This window comes from Lepidochelys kempii, chromosome 1, assembly GCF_965140265.1.
Source record: "Lepidochelys kempii isolate rLepKem1 chromosome 1, rLepKem1.hap2, whole genome shotgun sequence".
NCBI lineage: Eukaryota > Metazoa > Chordata > Testudines > Cheloniidae > Lepidochelys > Lepidochelys kempii.
The window spans coordinates 292,688,074-292,705,256 of record NC_133256.1 but is presented as its reverse complement, the minus strand read 5'-3'; the positions used below and the strand labels follow the sequence as shown (position 1 = coordinate 292,705,256).

General features: G+C 39.5%; 1 protein-coding gene across 1 annotated transcript in view; it reads right to left on the bottom strand.

Moving 5' to 3' along the window:
* Nucleotides 1-2,275: 2,275 nt before the first annotated feature.
* Nucleotides 2,276-17,183, bottom strand: part of LRIG3 (leucine rich repeats and immunoglobulin like domains 3) — a 52,086-nt gene continuing 37,178 nt past the window's right edge. The window contains exons 13-19 of the mRNA XM_073327962.1: nucleotides 10,297-10,617; nucleotides 9,342-9,623; nucleotides 7,463-7,915; nucleotides 7,078-7,236; nucleotides 5,911-6,054; nucleotides 5,538-5,828; nucleotides 2,276-2,988 (exon numbers count right to left, since the gene is read on the bottom strand). Coding sequence (XP_073184063.1) covers nucleotides 2,741-2,988; nucleotides 5,538-5,828; nucleotides 5,911-6,054; nucleotides 7,078-7,236; nucleotides 7,463-7,915; nucleotides 9,342-9,623; nucleotides 10,297-10,617 — 1,898 coding nt within the window. The 3' untranslated portion in view covers nucleotides 2,276-2,740. The remainder of the gene's footprint in view (nucleotides 2,989-5,537; nucleotides 5,829-5,910; nucleotides 6,055-7,077; nucleotides 7,237-7,462; nucleotides 7,916-9,341; nucleotides 9,624-10,296; nucleotides 10,618-17,183) is intronic.

The window sequence follows — 17,183 nt, the reverse complement described above, 5'->3', positions numbered from 1 at the left end:
AAAGAAAAGGAGGACTTGTGGCACCTTAGAGACTAACCAATTTATTTGAGCATAAGCTTTCGTGAGCTACAGCTCACTTTATTGGACGCATTCAGTGCAAAATACAGTGGGGAGATTTTATATACACTGAGAACATGAAACAATGGGTGTTACCATACACACTGTAACGAGAGTAATCAGGTAAGGTGAGCTATTACCAGCAGGAGAGAAAAAAAGCCTTTTGTGGTGATAATCAAGGTGGGCCATTTCCAGCATTGACAAGAAGGTGTCAGGAACAGTAGGGGGCGGAAAATAAACATAGGGAAATAGTTTTACTTGGTGTAATGACACACCCACTCCCAGTCTTTATTCAAGCCTAATTTAATGGTGTCCAGTTTGCAAATTAATTCAAATTCAGCAGTCTCCCATTGGAGTCTGATTTTGAAATTTTTTTTGAAATTGAAAAATTGCAACTTTTAGGTCTGTAATCGAGTGACCAGAGAGATTGAAGTGAAGTGTTCTCCGACTGATTTTTGAATGTTATAATTCTTGACGTCTGATTTGTGTTCATTTATTCTTTTACATAGAGACTGTCTGGTTTGGCAAATGTACATGGCAGAGGAGCGTTGCTGGCACATGATGGCATAATAGCTCATCTTATCTGATCACTCTCGTTACAGTGTGCATTGTAACACCCATTGTTTCATGTTCTCCGTGTATATAAAATCTCCCCACTGTATTTTGCACTGAATGCATACAATGAAGTGAGCTGTAGCTCACGAAAGCTTATGCTCAAATACATTTGTTAGTCTCTAAGGTGCCACAAGTACTCCTTTTCTTATTAAGAATACTTTGGTTTACTTTCTTTCTCTAGATATTCGGGAAATTATGTCTGGTTAGAGATCCAAGTTATGACACTTAGAGAAAAACTAGATAAGGGAAAAAACTATTGACTTAGTGAGTGAATCTACTTTAAGATTTTAAGCATTATTGACTTAGAGATTTGTGCTTAACTCAGGATAAATTAATATATTTAAAAATGCAGTTAATCATCATCAAATACCCATACCAACGTCTGTCACCACATCGCCACATCTGGCTGCAATGAAGGCAAATTAACAATCAGATTCAGAAATCTGGCAATATGATAAACTAAAGCATGCAAAATCCATTCTCTACATTCAGACCACCAGTGATTAAGGATGGATTAACTTCCTGTCTCTAATACTGGCGCCTAAATTAAAGGAGGGAAATTACTCTGCAATCTGCGTACCAGGTTTCTGGCTACAAACAACAAAAAGCCCTTAAGTCAGCTACTTTAGGCAGGGAAACCTTTTGCTCCAGACGTATCCTCTGAAAACCGTCTATGATGTTCTAGTCTAACAGCTGCTTTCAATTTGGTTTAAAAGTAAGTTTGACAACTATATAAATTTGCGCCTTCTAAGTGAGCAGATCTGAAAACGTAAGTCCTGTAGTAGTAAAACTTGGGGAGGCACATTGTTTTAATACATTGCTGACCAGAGAATTCACAGCTTTTTTAAATACTGGATATCAGTATCAAGGAAAACAAAAGGGAAAATTCTCATTTAGTCTTAATTGCCATCACATAGTAAGTGTCTTTCTTTGGTATAGGGTGGCTAATAATATTGGGCTCCTCAATTTAAATTTAATCTAGCAAGTATTTAAACTTATAACAACTGCTCAACTTGAGTGAGGAATGAAGTACAGTTCACATTTATCTATATGGAGAAGAGAGCAGACACAAATGGAAGAGCAGCAGAAGTTAAACCAAGGAAGAATTATCTTGTACATTGGTTACCTTTTTACGCTGGGTGTGGAAGTGATTGGAGGAGCAGTCGAGAAAACATAGGGGAAAACACAGACTCTGACCTGCACTGAATATTTGGGAAATAATTAATCTTCAAGCCATTTATTGAGAGGAGAATGATACTACCAGGCAAACGTCTAGGGTCTGATTTTTTCTTTTTTAAACTAGTTGCTCGCTGTGTATGTGTGTGTGTCCAATCTGCATATCCACCACCAGATGTGTACACTTAAGTTATTTGTATGCACCGTGGCTAGACAGCTGACTATACAGCCAGTCTTGTGCACATGTGGGACAATTTGGGGAAGCTGCATGACCAGAACCACTTCTAAGGACAGCAGGTATCTAGTACAGTGAATCCATATCCTTTACATTTTAGACAAACTGATGAGATAAGGGCCAGAGGCTTATATACACAACATATATTTTCAATTTCTATCAACATACCTCCACCTTGCATTTTTCATACTCTATTGTGTCTCAAGACCACAAGGCAGCATATTTTATTAAAAGTGATGTGCAAATAAGATGCATGGTACCTGCAAACAGCACGGAACGTCCATTCATAAAAAGGTACAGATATTGGTACAAGTTTAAGATGCTTTAGTACTCATTTCAATAAAATGAAGTCTGACAGGAAATATACATAGTATTATTTACATCATTAATTTACAAGAGATACCATTTGCATAAAACAAAGCTATAAAATAATTAGAAATATAGTACTTCTCTAAGGAATGTATTCCCTGTATAAAATTTTATAACATTTTGGCAATTATGTTTTATCTGTATAAAAACGTATTCATTCTTTCTGATTTCATAGCTCCATTAAAAACATGGATTCCCCCCACCCCTTTTAAATAAAGCTCCACATTGAGGTAGTATGTCAAAAATATTTCCTTTGGTTCCATCTATCAATGGCCAGTCCAAAAGCAGCTATGTATTCAGGTCACAAGACTGGAAAGTAGGAGTCCTAAAGTTTTCAAAGGCCTGTTTGTAAGTACAAATGCTGTTTTCCTCATAAGAAACCGTCCTGTCCTTTCCATCTTCCTCTGCCTCTGAGTCAAAGTCCAATGAGGCTTGAGAATTATTATTATGGAAGGTTTTGGGTTGACAACTTGCTGGCTGCATACAGCTTGAAAAAGAGTCTAGTTGAGGCCTCCATAGAGACTTTCCAAATGTTCCTGCAAGATAGAAATTTGTAAGGAAAGAAATGCTGGTGTTAACAGCTCTAAGTCTTACCAAGGGCTGTACACGAGAATACAAATCAAGGACACAGCTCAAGTTCTCTGAAATGAAATTTGGCTTTGTTTCTAAGTCATACTATTATTCCCCACCCAAAGGGAAAAAAGTCCTCTATACTCATATGTACCCATTTAAAACTCTTAGATGAGTTGTTAAAAGTGTTTCCAAAGTGAATAACTTGGTTGATAACCATTCAGAAGAACCCACCCCCTTTAATTTCCTTGTTTATGTTTCCATGAATTTCCTCATTCTCAAAACACAAAATACAAACAAAAACATGAAAACAAGTCGCAAAATCATTCTAATGCATAACCAAGAACAATCTTTTCAACATGCTTTTTGGACTGGTGTACTCTGAAAAGTGACTCAAACATTCACTCTGTTTAGCTAGACTGATATTAAGAGCTGTTTATAATTTTATATATATAAAAACTACACACCCTGCAATCTGAATGCCAGACAGTGTTCTTTCTGGCTTGTGTCACACATCAGTAACAAAGATCCTGCCAGTGAAATTCTGCCTTCATTTATACCCCATTTGCTCTCAGCTGGCTAGTACAGGAGTAACCCAAGTAGAATTTGGCATTCAACTGAATCTTCATTAAACAATTCTGTTGATGCACTAGCCAGAAAATACCACATTTTCTCGTCTCCCTTTTCCATGTGGAGACTCCACAGCTAACACCATTACACTGAAAGTCTTCACTTTTTTCACAGACAGAAAATATAATTAGATATGACTGACACATGGCATAGATCTGTTGATTAAGGTACCACACTTACACATACCACCCCCCAAAAAGTGGCTCCTAGTGACACTTGGCTTCAATAAGTTATGCTATGTAGACCTTTAAAAACATATGGCAGGTTTGAAGTAGGGTTGCAATCAGTTGCATTTTACCGAAGAAGGGTCTATCTTAAGTCATTACCAAACTCAGATCTTCTGGGAGGTAACTGAATGTTGCTTGTGACATATGGTCCTAAAAAGCGCACTCTCTTGTATTACAGTTGTGAACTGTTCATGCATGATTGTGTTTTACTCCATGGGGGAGGCTACCACAGGAACTAAAAACAGTGGGGGGTGATTAAGGTGAGTCACTGAAACTAAACAACTCCCGAGATGTTCCACCCCCTGGGGTGGTTTGTATATACTAGTTCATGCTGGGTTTTCCAGACGCTAGGAAACAACGGAGGAGCTTTTGATATAAAAGGATGAACCTAAACTGACTTATGGCTTCTTTCTGATGCAGCAAATGGACAAAGGGAGGCCCTCATGGAAGGGCTGGAAAGACACTAGCCTACTAGGGCCCCATAAGATTGATGGGTGATTCCTGGTATGCTAAGTGTGTGTTTAAATCTGTTTATTGTTTTATTATTTTTATTTTTTGTAATGCTTTTATCTTAAGAAAAAGTGTGCTTGCTTAGAAAGAGCTGCGTGATAGCTTGTAACCTTTGGCAATACACTTTTCATAGCCATTGGAAAGAAAGCAAAAGCTCAGGCACTAGTCTTTAAGCAGACTGGCTTGCTGGGAATATCATAGTGCAAGGTAGGGAGATGTGAAGCCTTAAAACTCCAGTCAGGAGGGAGACACACATGGGTCTTCACCCAAGAGAGGTGACAGCTGGGAGCAGAAAACCTTACGTGCGTGCCCTGAGGGACCATGGAGGGGGAATACAGGTGCAGTTACCCAGAAACTGTGATGTTATCAACTAAGCAATACATGCAGAAGTTATTCCCCTTGTATAGTAAAATATATTTTATAATGTACGGAATCTTTTTTTTAAATCCATCAGAAAAATTATTAATAATCAAGAAACTAAAGGCTTGTTCATAACTTCACCATATAGTCACACTGCTTTTTGTTTCTCCTTTGAGCAGGACCAGGTCTAGGCACCAGCAAAGCAAGAACGTACTTGGGGCAGCAGAATTCCAGGGGCAGCATTTCGGCCACCCTTTTTCTTTTTTATTGTTGCTTGGGCAGTTGCACTCTTGGAGCTTGGGGTGGCAAAAACCTAGAGCTGGCCCTGCCTTTGAGCCCCTCAAGTGTTGGTGCACTGTCTATTCAGAGGCCTTGTCTGAGTATGAAGTGCCCTGCATGCTCCTGGCACTACATAAATAATGGAGGAAAAGAGGTAATACTAAAGTTAGCTTTCACAAACTAAGGCCTTGCTTACATGGGAAAGTTTCATTGGTTAAATTGCCAAAATTTTCAAACAGTATATATTTGATAAACTGTAGTATCCCACTGAACTCAGGGGCAACTGCATGTGCTCAGTTTCTCTGAAAAAAAGGTAGGCTACTTATGTGACCAGCTTTTAGATACGTTTCTCACAATATGTAACAATCATATAAGCAATCACCGAGTATCACCCTGAACTACTGTTCTGACTAAAGGATAAACATGTTTTCTAGTACATGCAAGTCATAAGGAACATATGTATACAAATGATGTTTGCAGCTTTAAGAAATGCAGTAGCTGAAACATACCCATGAAAGTGCTACTAGTGGTAATAGCGGATGGTTCCTGATTTCTGTTCAAATCAAAGATGTCGGAGTTTAGAGTCAAGCTTTTCACTCCAATTCCTTCACTTGGCATGCAAGTAGAGTCAAGCAATTTGCTACTTGTAGCCTGCATTCCAATGCTGCCAACATACTGGTCAAAGGGATCTTCTGGTGAATGTGATAATGTTCCAAGTGAATATGGATAGCGTTCTTTTTTCTTTAAGTAAGTAGAGTCACATGGGTCCATACACACTGTTCTTTGGTCAGGGCTGCAGCCTTAATAAAAAGGAGAAATCAGGATTACTAGGAATCTTATAAGGCAAGACTGAAACAGGACTAAAATATTTATTTGACTTACTTGTATGGTATGCTTCAAAAACGTCAGAGCCATAAGCATTCCCTTTTAAATACACAGTCCCTGAAGTCCCCAGATAGTGGCATAAGAATGGATCTGTAACAACCTCCAGGTCTGTTTCACTGTCATTATCTAGATGACAAATGCCTTAAAAATAAAGACACGATGTATCAGCTAACAGACTCCTTTTTCTAGGCTTCATCCTGCACAATTAGTTTTACTAGTGGAGTTTTGTTCTTCTGCAAATAAAACAACTACAGCGATGAAACCTGCAATGGAATTTAAGAACACTTTTCCTGGAGGGGCAGGAGTTTGCAAGAGTTCAGTTAAACAGCTTTATAAGGCTGCTACACCTTAGCCCTAACCCTCTCCAGAATGGCGATGTCAAGATTTCTCAGCATGTCACCACTCTGTTGGTCTGCTTATCTTCTAGGAGTATAAAATAAATACCAGAAGAGCCAGGATTTCATTTAAAAAAAAAAAAAAATCACGCAATGAGTTCATTTGCAACCAAAGATTCTGCTCTGAATACTGAAGCCATGGTCCAAATAATGGCTACAAGTCATCAAGTGTTACAGAGTAGATTACTCCTCTAAAAACACAATGATCATTTTGAGATGCTTTCAGAAATTAAGGCCTTGCTTACACGGGAAAGTTTCATTGGTTAAATCATATAGTAAAACAATATAATGCCCCCTATGGACACTACTATTCCTGTATAAAAGAGTGCTTTTGGAGGATGAGGAGGGGTATAGCTTAAGTTATCTTTCAAGAGACCTAACTGAAACAACAAAAAAGGTACTCTAACACTCGTAGAGTTCATGTGTAGACTCATCTTGTTTTGGTGTAAGTATAATCAGTTTAAATTCATACTTGAGGTATATTGAAGAAGCTTCTCTATGTAGACAAGGCCATATGTCAAGTGGATCAGTAAAACCAAGTTTCTGTTATCAGCACAAGCATTTCTCATCCCTGTATTTCATAGTAAAATCTCAGCTTCAAATATTATTTTAATGGGTTGAAGCAATCAGTAAGTCAGTCACAGGGCCTACATGGTAACTAACGAAGATGCTTCACTGGTGTCATTGTCTTCCTAACTAACGTAATGAATTGTAGTATCTGATTTCTAGTAACCAAAACAGTGCCAAGTTTTATACCTAAAGTATTTACCATTACTATCTCTTTGCTGTAAAAAATATCCCCCCATTGAAGAAGTTATGAACTGATGATGACTTCCATTTTCTGATGACCCATACCCATCCTGCCTTTCAGCTAATGTTCCCTGGGATGACAGGTAACTTGGAATGTCAGCAGGCAAGTTGGTCTCATCTGTAATTTAAGAGGGGGGGGAGGGAAATATGCATAAAACCATCAGTATATTTTAGGTTTCTTTGAAATATTTTTAAACCAGCCAGCAACATGATGAAGGCAACAAATGATTCACCCTTCTGAATTTGAGTCAAAACACACAAACATTTCTGGACGAAAGTTACTGGAGAACAACCACAAACACATTTGAGGACTCCTTTGCACTGCCAAGCTTCAGTTTACACACCTGTATTTGTGATGCTGCAATCTTCATTTCTTCTCCTTGTGTGGTATATGATGACCACCCACACAAGGGAAGTGCCCACCACACAGCAAACCACTGCTATGATCACTACGCCGACTGTGGCCCATCCATCATCATCCAATGATGGAGCAATGTTTTGAGGAGAATCACAAGTGGGAGTGGGAATTACATTTAGACGAATGTTGCCTCTCTCTGTTCCAAGCGTATTAGACATTTCACAAGTGTATTTCCCAGCATCTTCAATGTCTGTGTCCACAATAATCAGTAACTGGTTGCCTGCAGCGAAGAAGTGCCTTTCTGTTACCACCAACGGGCTGTCATCCTTAGTCCAGTTCAACCGAGGCGGAGGGCTACCACCAGCAATGCATTGCAAGACTGCAGTTTCACCTTTTGTTACTGTTCGGTCTAGCAAGGGCCGCAAAAATGATGGTGTTTCTGGAAAAAAAAAATCTAAATTACCTTTATAAGAAAACATAGGTGGTTCCAACCCAATCCACAGAAAAACAAAAACAAAACAAAAAACAAATGAGTTGGGGTAATATTAAAATCACAAAATTTCTAACGTGTGTTTTTCTAAACATTAATCCTTAGAAAGATGGCATGTTTTAGACCGGGATGGCCAACCGGAGAAGGTGCCAGAATTTACCAATGTACATTGCCAAAGTAATACATCAGCAGCCCACATCACAGTCCCTCCCCCTCTACCCCGGTGCCCGCCGGCAGTCCCGCCGATCAGCACCTCCCCTCCCTCCCCACGCCTCCTGTCCGTCGCGATCAGCTGTTTTGCAGTAGGCTCTGGGATGGAGGGGGGAGGAGAAAGGGTGCAGCATGCTGAGGGAGCGGGCAGGGAGGGGCGGGGGCGTTGGGTAAGGGCTGGAGTGGAGGCAGGGCCTGGGGTTGAGCAGTGGAAAGTTGGCACCTGTAGCTCCAATCCCGGAGTCAGCACCTATGCAAGGAGCCACATATTAACTTCTGAAGAGCCACATGTGGCTCTGGAGCCACAGGTTGGCCACCCCTGTTTTAGACAAATGACTACACAGTTATGCATCTGCTAAATACACATGCTCTTTGCAATCACCCCAAAATGTTTAAGACAAAATATCTAGGTTGTTGCCACGCACCATTCTAGAAGCAAATTTCTACACAAACACTGAGGTAGCTAACAGTTTTGGGAAATGATTTAACTAAATTGAAAGCATCATTAAGGCCTAATTATACTTATAGTTTTTCTACTGGTGGGGGAGAAGGGGAGACATATTCCAGGAGCCTGAGCTAAAAGACTGGCGTCAGCTCATTTAGTGATCACAACTAGATGCTCACTAGCCCTACAAAAGAAAAAAACCCGAGGAAATAAGTTACATATTAGCATAGCGTTCTCTAGAATATATTATTAGTGGAGATGCCAACTCTGAATTTAAAAAAATAAAAATAAAAAAAACTTCGCTTTTTCCTTTTTTCTATTACTGAACTTCTCAGGAAAAAATCCCAGCAACCTCCTCCTTTCTCTGTGTATACTAAATCATTTCTATTTTAAACTACGCATTTAAATGGAAAATGTAACTCTATTTTATTATTTATTAGAACAATGATTGTGTATTAAAAATGATAAGTATGGATTTCTAACCAATGGCCATTGATTCACAAATGACGACTTCACGAAATACATTACCACAGAACTCATCTGAAAAGACATTTTTCAGCTAAACATGTGCCTCCAAAAGCACTCACTAGTAGTGAATTGATACATCTCCCTATTAAGCCCTATAACACATTTTATTAATAACATCTAAAAGTATGGCAAAACTTGTCACACCACTTCAATAGAAAAGACTTATATCATTACATATCAACAGTTTCTCACCTAGTACTGTCAGTGTTGCATTAGCTGAAATGCTCCCAGCAGTGTTTTGAGCTGTACAGCTATAAACTCCAGTGTCCTCAATTTTTACATCAACAATAAAGAACACATCATCCTCAGGCATGACATGCATACGTCTCTTGCGTGCTGCAGGAAAGTCTGTGCCACCATCTTTCTGCCAGGCAATCTGCGGTACTGGATGACCAACTGCAGCACATTCTAATCGTGCCGTTGCCCCAGCACGAATGGTTAGGTCCATGGGCATCTTTGTAAATGAAGGCAGCACTAAAGCAAAAAACAAAACAAAAAGTTTAACCAGATACAAGTAGGTTTGTTTCCAATTTTGGGGCAAATTATTTTTCCTCCTTTGCACAATATTTTCTCAATTTCAGTACACCCAACTCCAATAAGCATAAAACTTATACCAGTTTCAACAACAGCGATGTGCAAGGCTTTGCAGATAGGATCTGGTGCACAAAGGTCTGGAAAAAAACCTCACAAGACCGAAACTTGTATCTAGAGAAAAGATGGCCTTATGTTTAAATCAGGAGACATGGGTTTCATCCTCATTCAGGAAGCCTGTAGCAGAGTTGACCTCTGCCAAGTCACAGTCTGCGTACCTCAGTAGAGAAGGTCGTTGTCCCCTGTAAAAGGTGGACTGGGGTTCTTCTCTCTCCTATCCTTTCCCTAGTCTATTTAGATTGCAAGCTCTTCAGGACAGGGATTGTTTCTTAACTGTGTTTGTACAGCACCTCACACAATAGGGACAGATTCTGGTTGGGCCCTTTAGGTGCAGCTTTAATAATAAACATATCTTGGAAGCAGCATGCTTTCATGAGCTGAAATTAGGATATAAAGCATTTTCTAAAAATAATGCAGTGGGAAAAGAAAACTGTATATTTTAATTTGCTTTACACTGATTTCCTCTTCAAATGCACAGGTAAAACAGGATGCTTACTGTTAACTGTGAGTTTGGCTTTGACAGAGTAGGATGAACCAAAGTGATTTGAAATCACACACTGGTATTTTCCTTCGTTGCTGAATTCAACATTGCGTAGCCGAAGTATGGTAGTGTATTCCATCACTTCACCGCCCTGTGCACGGAGATGTGCATAATTCTCCATTTCAGCATCATGCAGTAATTCATTGTCCTTTTTCCATGCAAAAGTCATAGGGGAGTCACTGCTGCTGGCTGCCGAACATATGAAACTTAAATTGGAGCCTTTGATTGCTGACTGAGTTTCTGGCTGGACAGTGATCTGTGGTTTAGGAAAATCATCTGTAAAGATGGGAAAGGGGAAAAAATTGTGACACTGATGAAAAGAGGCAAATACCTGGGTCCCCAGGACTCTTCTTAGAAAAAGATTTTGTAAGCCTTTGTTTTATAGGTTTGAGAGAAGTCAGACAAGTATTTATAAAGCAGAGATATAGTGGTTTAGTTTTAGATTTCATTTATCTCCAGGCATTTAAAGATGTCATATTTATGAGTTTACTGTGCTAAGCCCTCTCTTAGTGAAGAGAAAGCACATCTAAAGCAGACTATGTGCTGTTTATATATAAAAAGGAGAGAACTACAGTTTAACATCTGTAAAAGCTACTTTGACTTTCAGTCACGAAGCCAAGACTCCTTTTTTCTACACCTAAGGCTGCAATAAGTTTTTCTTCACCAAAACATCGTTCTTTCTGCCACCAGAGATTGTCAGACACTCCAGGGTTCTCCCCCAACCCACACACAAGTTGTGGTTCCAGTGATTTGCAGTTCTTTGCTCCAATTTTCAAATGCAGCAGTGCTGAAAATCTGCTAAGCATACTATACAATGATCACATGTGGGGTTTTGTATGATGGGGGAGCACTTACCATTTGTATTTTGTGGGATTCCATGTTTATTGTCCTTCAATTATTTACAAGTAAAAACGCACTTAATTTTACAAGTAAAAATGTGTTCTACAGCCAGTCCTGCAAATACAACCTGGGATCTGAGAGTCTTGTTGGGTTATTTCTTTCTTGTGCATCATACCTATAATAAGTTCCACAAGCCAAATTATATCCTTGGTGACATCTACGTCACCACACTGTGTTCAGTGGTTTTGCATTGGTATAATTTACCGAAACATACTAAATGTTTATACTGATAATGTGAGAGGTGGAATAGGATGCAGCTCATTCTCTTGTGGCTGTGCTGTCTATGCTCTGCAGACAGACGTTAAAAGTATTAAAAACATTTGTTTGGGGGAGGGAGGGCACTAACATAAGCAGATGCGATACAATATACAAAAGGAACTGATCTGTTGAGTAAGATTCTGCCATTTTCACATAGCCCATTTTCAGAGTAGAACCACACTTTAAAATAAAATCCATAAAGGATATTTCTCATCATCTTCTTCAAGCCATTAACTTCAGCACTTGACTTATAAGCAAAGGAAAAAAGAGACAGCTATTAAGCGTGTTTTATTTGGTTACAAAATCACTATAGTAAGACTACTGTATAATTAAGCAGTCAATACAGGTCACTTCTGCACCTATTTTCAATTGTGAACAGTTTTCTCAAAAGTTTATTTTTGGCCTGAAATTGTTCATGCTTTCTTTCATCTTGAAAGGCATAATTTTAGAAAGTGTGAAGTACATCAATTTGGCCATGTTTGAGCTACACTATTATGGACCACTCATTCCATGTGTCCATCCCATTAACAAATTTTAAATTTTTTTCCTCTGAGTTGTTTTCAAAATTCCAACTTGGCACTGAAGATTTTAAATTAACATACAAAGTGTACATCATTCTAAAGTTAAAGAAAATAACTTCTTGTGTAACGAGCATTTCTTCAGATGTGTAATCATTCTATCTGAAATATACAAAAGGAGAAGAAAGAAGCACAGCTTGATAGAATACTAAGCACTGCAGAAATGCACCTTTTCCCACTGAGATGTTAATTTAACAAATATGCTCCGGAGCCAAACAAGGTGGCTTCTATTCAATTTGGAAATTGTATTCAGGGAAAGGACACTGCAACAATAACTCTTTCCTTTTAGTTCATCACCAGAAATTCATACAATTTTTAGAAAACAATATTACAGAATAGATAACAGAGCAGACACATAAATGCCATAAATTACGGGGGCCACAATGTGTTGCAACTTTCGGCCCAAGACCTGGATGGTGAAAGTGTAGGCCAATGGTACAAATGCATCTCCATTTCAACAGCCTCAATCACCAACTCCACGGGACAAGCCCCACCAATGCCACTGGCCTTGCCCTCTAAGTTAAGATTTCATCTGTGTGCTTTCACATGACAAGGCAGGACAGCAACGTACTAAAAGATTCATTTCTTTGCCCTTGCTTCTTTTTCCTGGTCCAATAAAGGCCAAGTTTATCAACCTTCTAGGCACAGTAAAAAACACCCTTCTGTTTAGCCAGACTTTTATCTGACATGTGAAAAGGGGTCTCTTTATTCCTATTAATAAATAATGTTGTGCAGTTAATATGTTGTTAATTTTATGTCTTTTTATGAACACATATCTAGAGACATTGTGATTGCTGCATTTTAAAGATTTAACTGGCACACACCACTTAATAGAGATAGAGACTAACCAATGTCTGTATCTGTACAAGTGCTGGAAATGGCCCACCTGATGATCACTTTAGATAAGCTATTACCAGCTGGACAGTGGGGTGGGAGGAGGTATTTTTTCATATTCTCTGTGTATATATAAAGTCTGCTGCAGTTTCCACGGCATGCATCCAATGAAGTGAGCTGTAGCTCATGAAAGCTCATGCTCAAATAAATTGGTTAGTCTCTAAGGTGCCACAAGTACTCCTTTTCTTTTTAGTAAATATAATGTATTTAGACTTTCAGAAAACCTTTGACAAGGTCCTACACCTACACCAAAGGCTCTGAAGTTAGTCATGGGATATAAAGGAATCATAGAATCATAGAATATCAGGGTTGGAAGGGACCCCAGAAGGTCATCTAGTCCAACCCCCTGCTCAAAGCAGGACCAATTCCCAGTTAAATCATCCCAGCCAGGGCTTTGTCAAGCCTGACCTTAAAAACCTCTAAGGAAGGAGATTCTACCACCTCCCTAGGTAACGCATTCCAGTGTTTCACCACCCTCTTAGTGAAAAAGTTTTTCCTAATATCCAATCTAAACCTCCCCCACTGCAACTTGAGACCATTACTCCTCGTTCTGTCATCTGCTACCATTGAGAACAGTCTAGAGCCAAGGTCCTCTTATGGATCAGTAACTGGTTAAAAGGTAGGAAACCAAGGACAGGAATAAATGATCAGTTTTCACAATGGAGAGTGGCAAATATCAGTGATCCCCAAGAACCTGTACTGGGATCTGAGCTGTTTAATCCATTCATAAATTATCTGGAAATGGGGGGTGAACAGTGAGGTGGCGAAGTTTGAAAATGATACAAAATTACTCAAGACAGTTAAGTCCACAGCTGAATCCAAGGAATTACAAAGGGATCCCACTAAACTGGGTGACTGGACAACAAAATGGCAGATGAAATTCAACTTGATAAATGCAAAGTAATTCACACTGGAACACACAATCCTAACTATACATACAAAATGATGGGTTCAAAATTAGCTGTTCCCACTCAAGAAAGTTCTTGAAATCATCGTAAACAGTTGTCTAATAACAATTTCTCAATGAGCAGTGAAAGTCAAAAAAGCTAACAGAATGTTAGGAATAGGACAGATAATAAGACAAAAAAAATATCATAATGCCACTCTGTCAATGCCTGGTACGCCCACACCTTGAATACTGCATGCAGTTATGAAAAGGTACAGAGAAGGGTAACCAAAATGATTAGGGCTATGGAACAGCTTCCATATGAAGAGAGATTGAAGAGACTGGGACTGTTCCGCTTAGAGCCAACTAAGAGGCAATATAATACAGGTCTCATCATGAATGGTGTGGAGAATGTGAAAAAGGAAGTGTTATTTACCCCTTCACATAACAAGAACCAGGGGTCACCCAACGAAAAACAGATTTAAACATAGATAAGGAAATATTTCTTCACACAACATGCAGTCAACCTGTGGAACTCATTACCAGGGGATGTTCTGAAGGCCAAAAGTAAAACTGGGTTCAAAAAAGAATTAAGTTCATGGAGGGTAAGTCCAATAATGGCTATTAGCCAAGCTAGCCAGTGATGCAACCCTATGCTCTGGGTGTCCCTAAGATGCTGACTGCCAGAAACTGGGACCGGATAACAGGGAATGGATCACTCAATAATTGCCCCTGTTCTACTCATTCCCTGTGGGGCACCTGGAACTGGCCACTGTTGGAAGACAGGATACTAGGCTAGATGGACCTTTGGTTTAACCCATTATGCTCATTCTTATGTTATGTTCTTAATAGATAGTGCTATTTTCAGATGTCAAATTCCTCACTGGAATGATTTCCTCATAAAGAAGGTATGTCCTTCATTAGCTCCCTATTAATTTCTTTACTTTATGTTCTGTCCACATCAGCTTTAGAAATTTATATATTAATATTTCAATATTAAATTAAGAGTAGCTAAACACTTTTATAAGACAGTAATGTTAATAGTTGCTATTAAAACAGCAACAAGACCATGACACCAAGCACATTCTGTGCTCCTTTATACCTAGGCAATCCCACCAAGACCTGTGAGGTTGTATAGGTATAAGGGTAGGATTAATAAAAATTAAGCAATGTTGAACTTGTTGTGGTAACAAAATTATAGTGAAGAAAGATGAAATTTCCATTTTACCTCTTTAAATCCAGGACAAAATAAAGTATTTTGTCAACTTTAATTTTTCCTCTATTAATGGAAATTGCAAGCAAATATATATATTAATGCCAGATTAAGTACCAAATTTTTATCTTAAAACAGTCAAGAAATTAAGAATTAAGGTTCCCACTTTGTACATTAGAATAGGGTCTTTCATTACATGATTAGACAACAAAGTGACAATATTTGACACGCAGTATTTAGCATCTGTGAACAGCACTTTTGTTGCAAATGCATATTAATACAAAATGTATGTGTTAAGCTATTGTATAATTTACATACTGAAAGACTATTATGAAGGGATACTTTCAACCCAAAGTTGACAGGAAACAATAAAAGCTACCCTGAAGTATTTGCAGCACTACAAACCTGAAAATAAAACGGATTCTAATTAGTATTCACTGTCTAACCTGTGAGAAATGCAAAAGGTAAAAACGTAACTACAGAAAAGTGAATTGGATTAATAGAATCACAGAATATCAGGGTTGGAAGGGACCTCAGGAAGTCATCTAGTCCAACCCCTTGCTCAAAGCACGACTGATCCCCAATTAAATCATCCGAGCCAGGGCTTTGTCAAGCCTGACCTTAAAAACTTCTAAGGAAGGAGATTCCACCATCTCCCTAGGTAACACATTCCAGTGTTTCACCACACCCCTAGTGAAAAAAAGTTTTTCCTAATATCCAACCAAAAACTCCCCAACTGCAACTTGAGACCATTACTCCTTGTTCTGTCATCAGCTACCACTGAGAACAGTCTAGAGCCATCCTCTTTGGAACCCCCTTTCAGGTAGTTGAAAGCAGTTATCAAATCCCCCCTCATTCTTCTCTTCCGTAGACTAAAAATCCCCAGTTCCCTCAGCCTCTCCTCATAACTCATGCGTTCCAGTCCCCTAATCATTTTTGTTGCCCTCCGCTGGACTCTTTCCAATTTTTCTACATCCTTCTTGTAGTGTGAGGCCCAAAACTGGACACAGTACTCCAGATGAGGCCTTACCAGTGTTGAATAGAGGGGAACAATCACATCCCTCGATCTGCTGGCAATGCCCCTACTTATACATCCCAAAATGCCATTGGCTGGCAACAAGGGTACACTGTTGACTCATATCCAGCTTCTCATCCACTGTAACCCCTAGGTCCTTTTATGCAGAACTGCTAACGAGCCTTGCAGTCCCTAGTCTGTAGCGGTGCATTGGATTCTTCTGTCCTAAGTGCAGCACTGTTCCTGATCACTTTCCTCTCCTCTAAGTGCTTCAGAATTGATTCCCTGAGGACCTGCTCCATGATTTTTCCAGACACTCAGGTGAGGCTGACTGGCCTGTAGTTCCCAGGATCCTCCTTCTTCCCTTTTTAAAAGATGGGCACTACATTAGCCTTTTTCCAGTCGTCCGGGACTTCCCTGGATCGCCATGAGTTTTCAAAGATAATGGCCAATGGCTCTGCAATCACATCCGCAAACTCCTTTAGCACTCTCGGATGCAATGCATCCGGTCCCACGGACTTGTGCACGTCCAGCTTTTCTAAATAGTCCCAAACCACTTCTTTCTCCACAGAGGACTGGTCACCTACTCCCCATGCTGTGCTGCCTAGTGCAGCAGTCTGGGAGCTGACCTCGTTCGTGAAGACAGAGGCAAAAAAAAGCATGGAGTACATTAGCTTTTTCCACATCCTCTGTCACTAGGTTGCCTCCCTCATTCAGTAAGGGGCCCACACTTTCCTTGACTTTCTTCTTGTTGTTAACATACCTGAAGAAACCCTTCTTGTTACTCTTAACATCTCTTGCTAGCTGCAACTCCAGGTGTGATTTGGCCTTCCTGATTTCACTCCTGCATGCCCGAGCAATATTTTTATACTCATCCCTGGTCATTTGTCCAATCTTGCACTTCTTGTAAGCTTCTTTTTTAAGAGCAGCACGGATTTCACTGTTAAGCCAAGCTGGTCGCCTGCCATATTTACTATTCTTTCTACATATCGGGATGGTTTGTCCCTGTAACCTCAATAAGGATTCTTTAAAATATAGCCAGCTCTCCTGGACTCCTTTCCCCCTCATGTTATTCTCCCAGGGGATCCTGCCCATCAG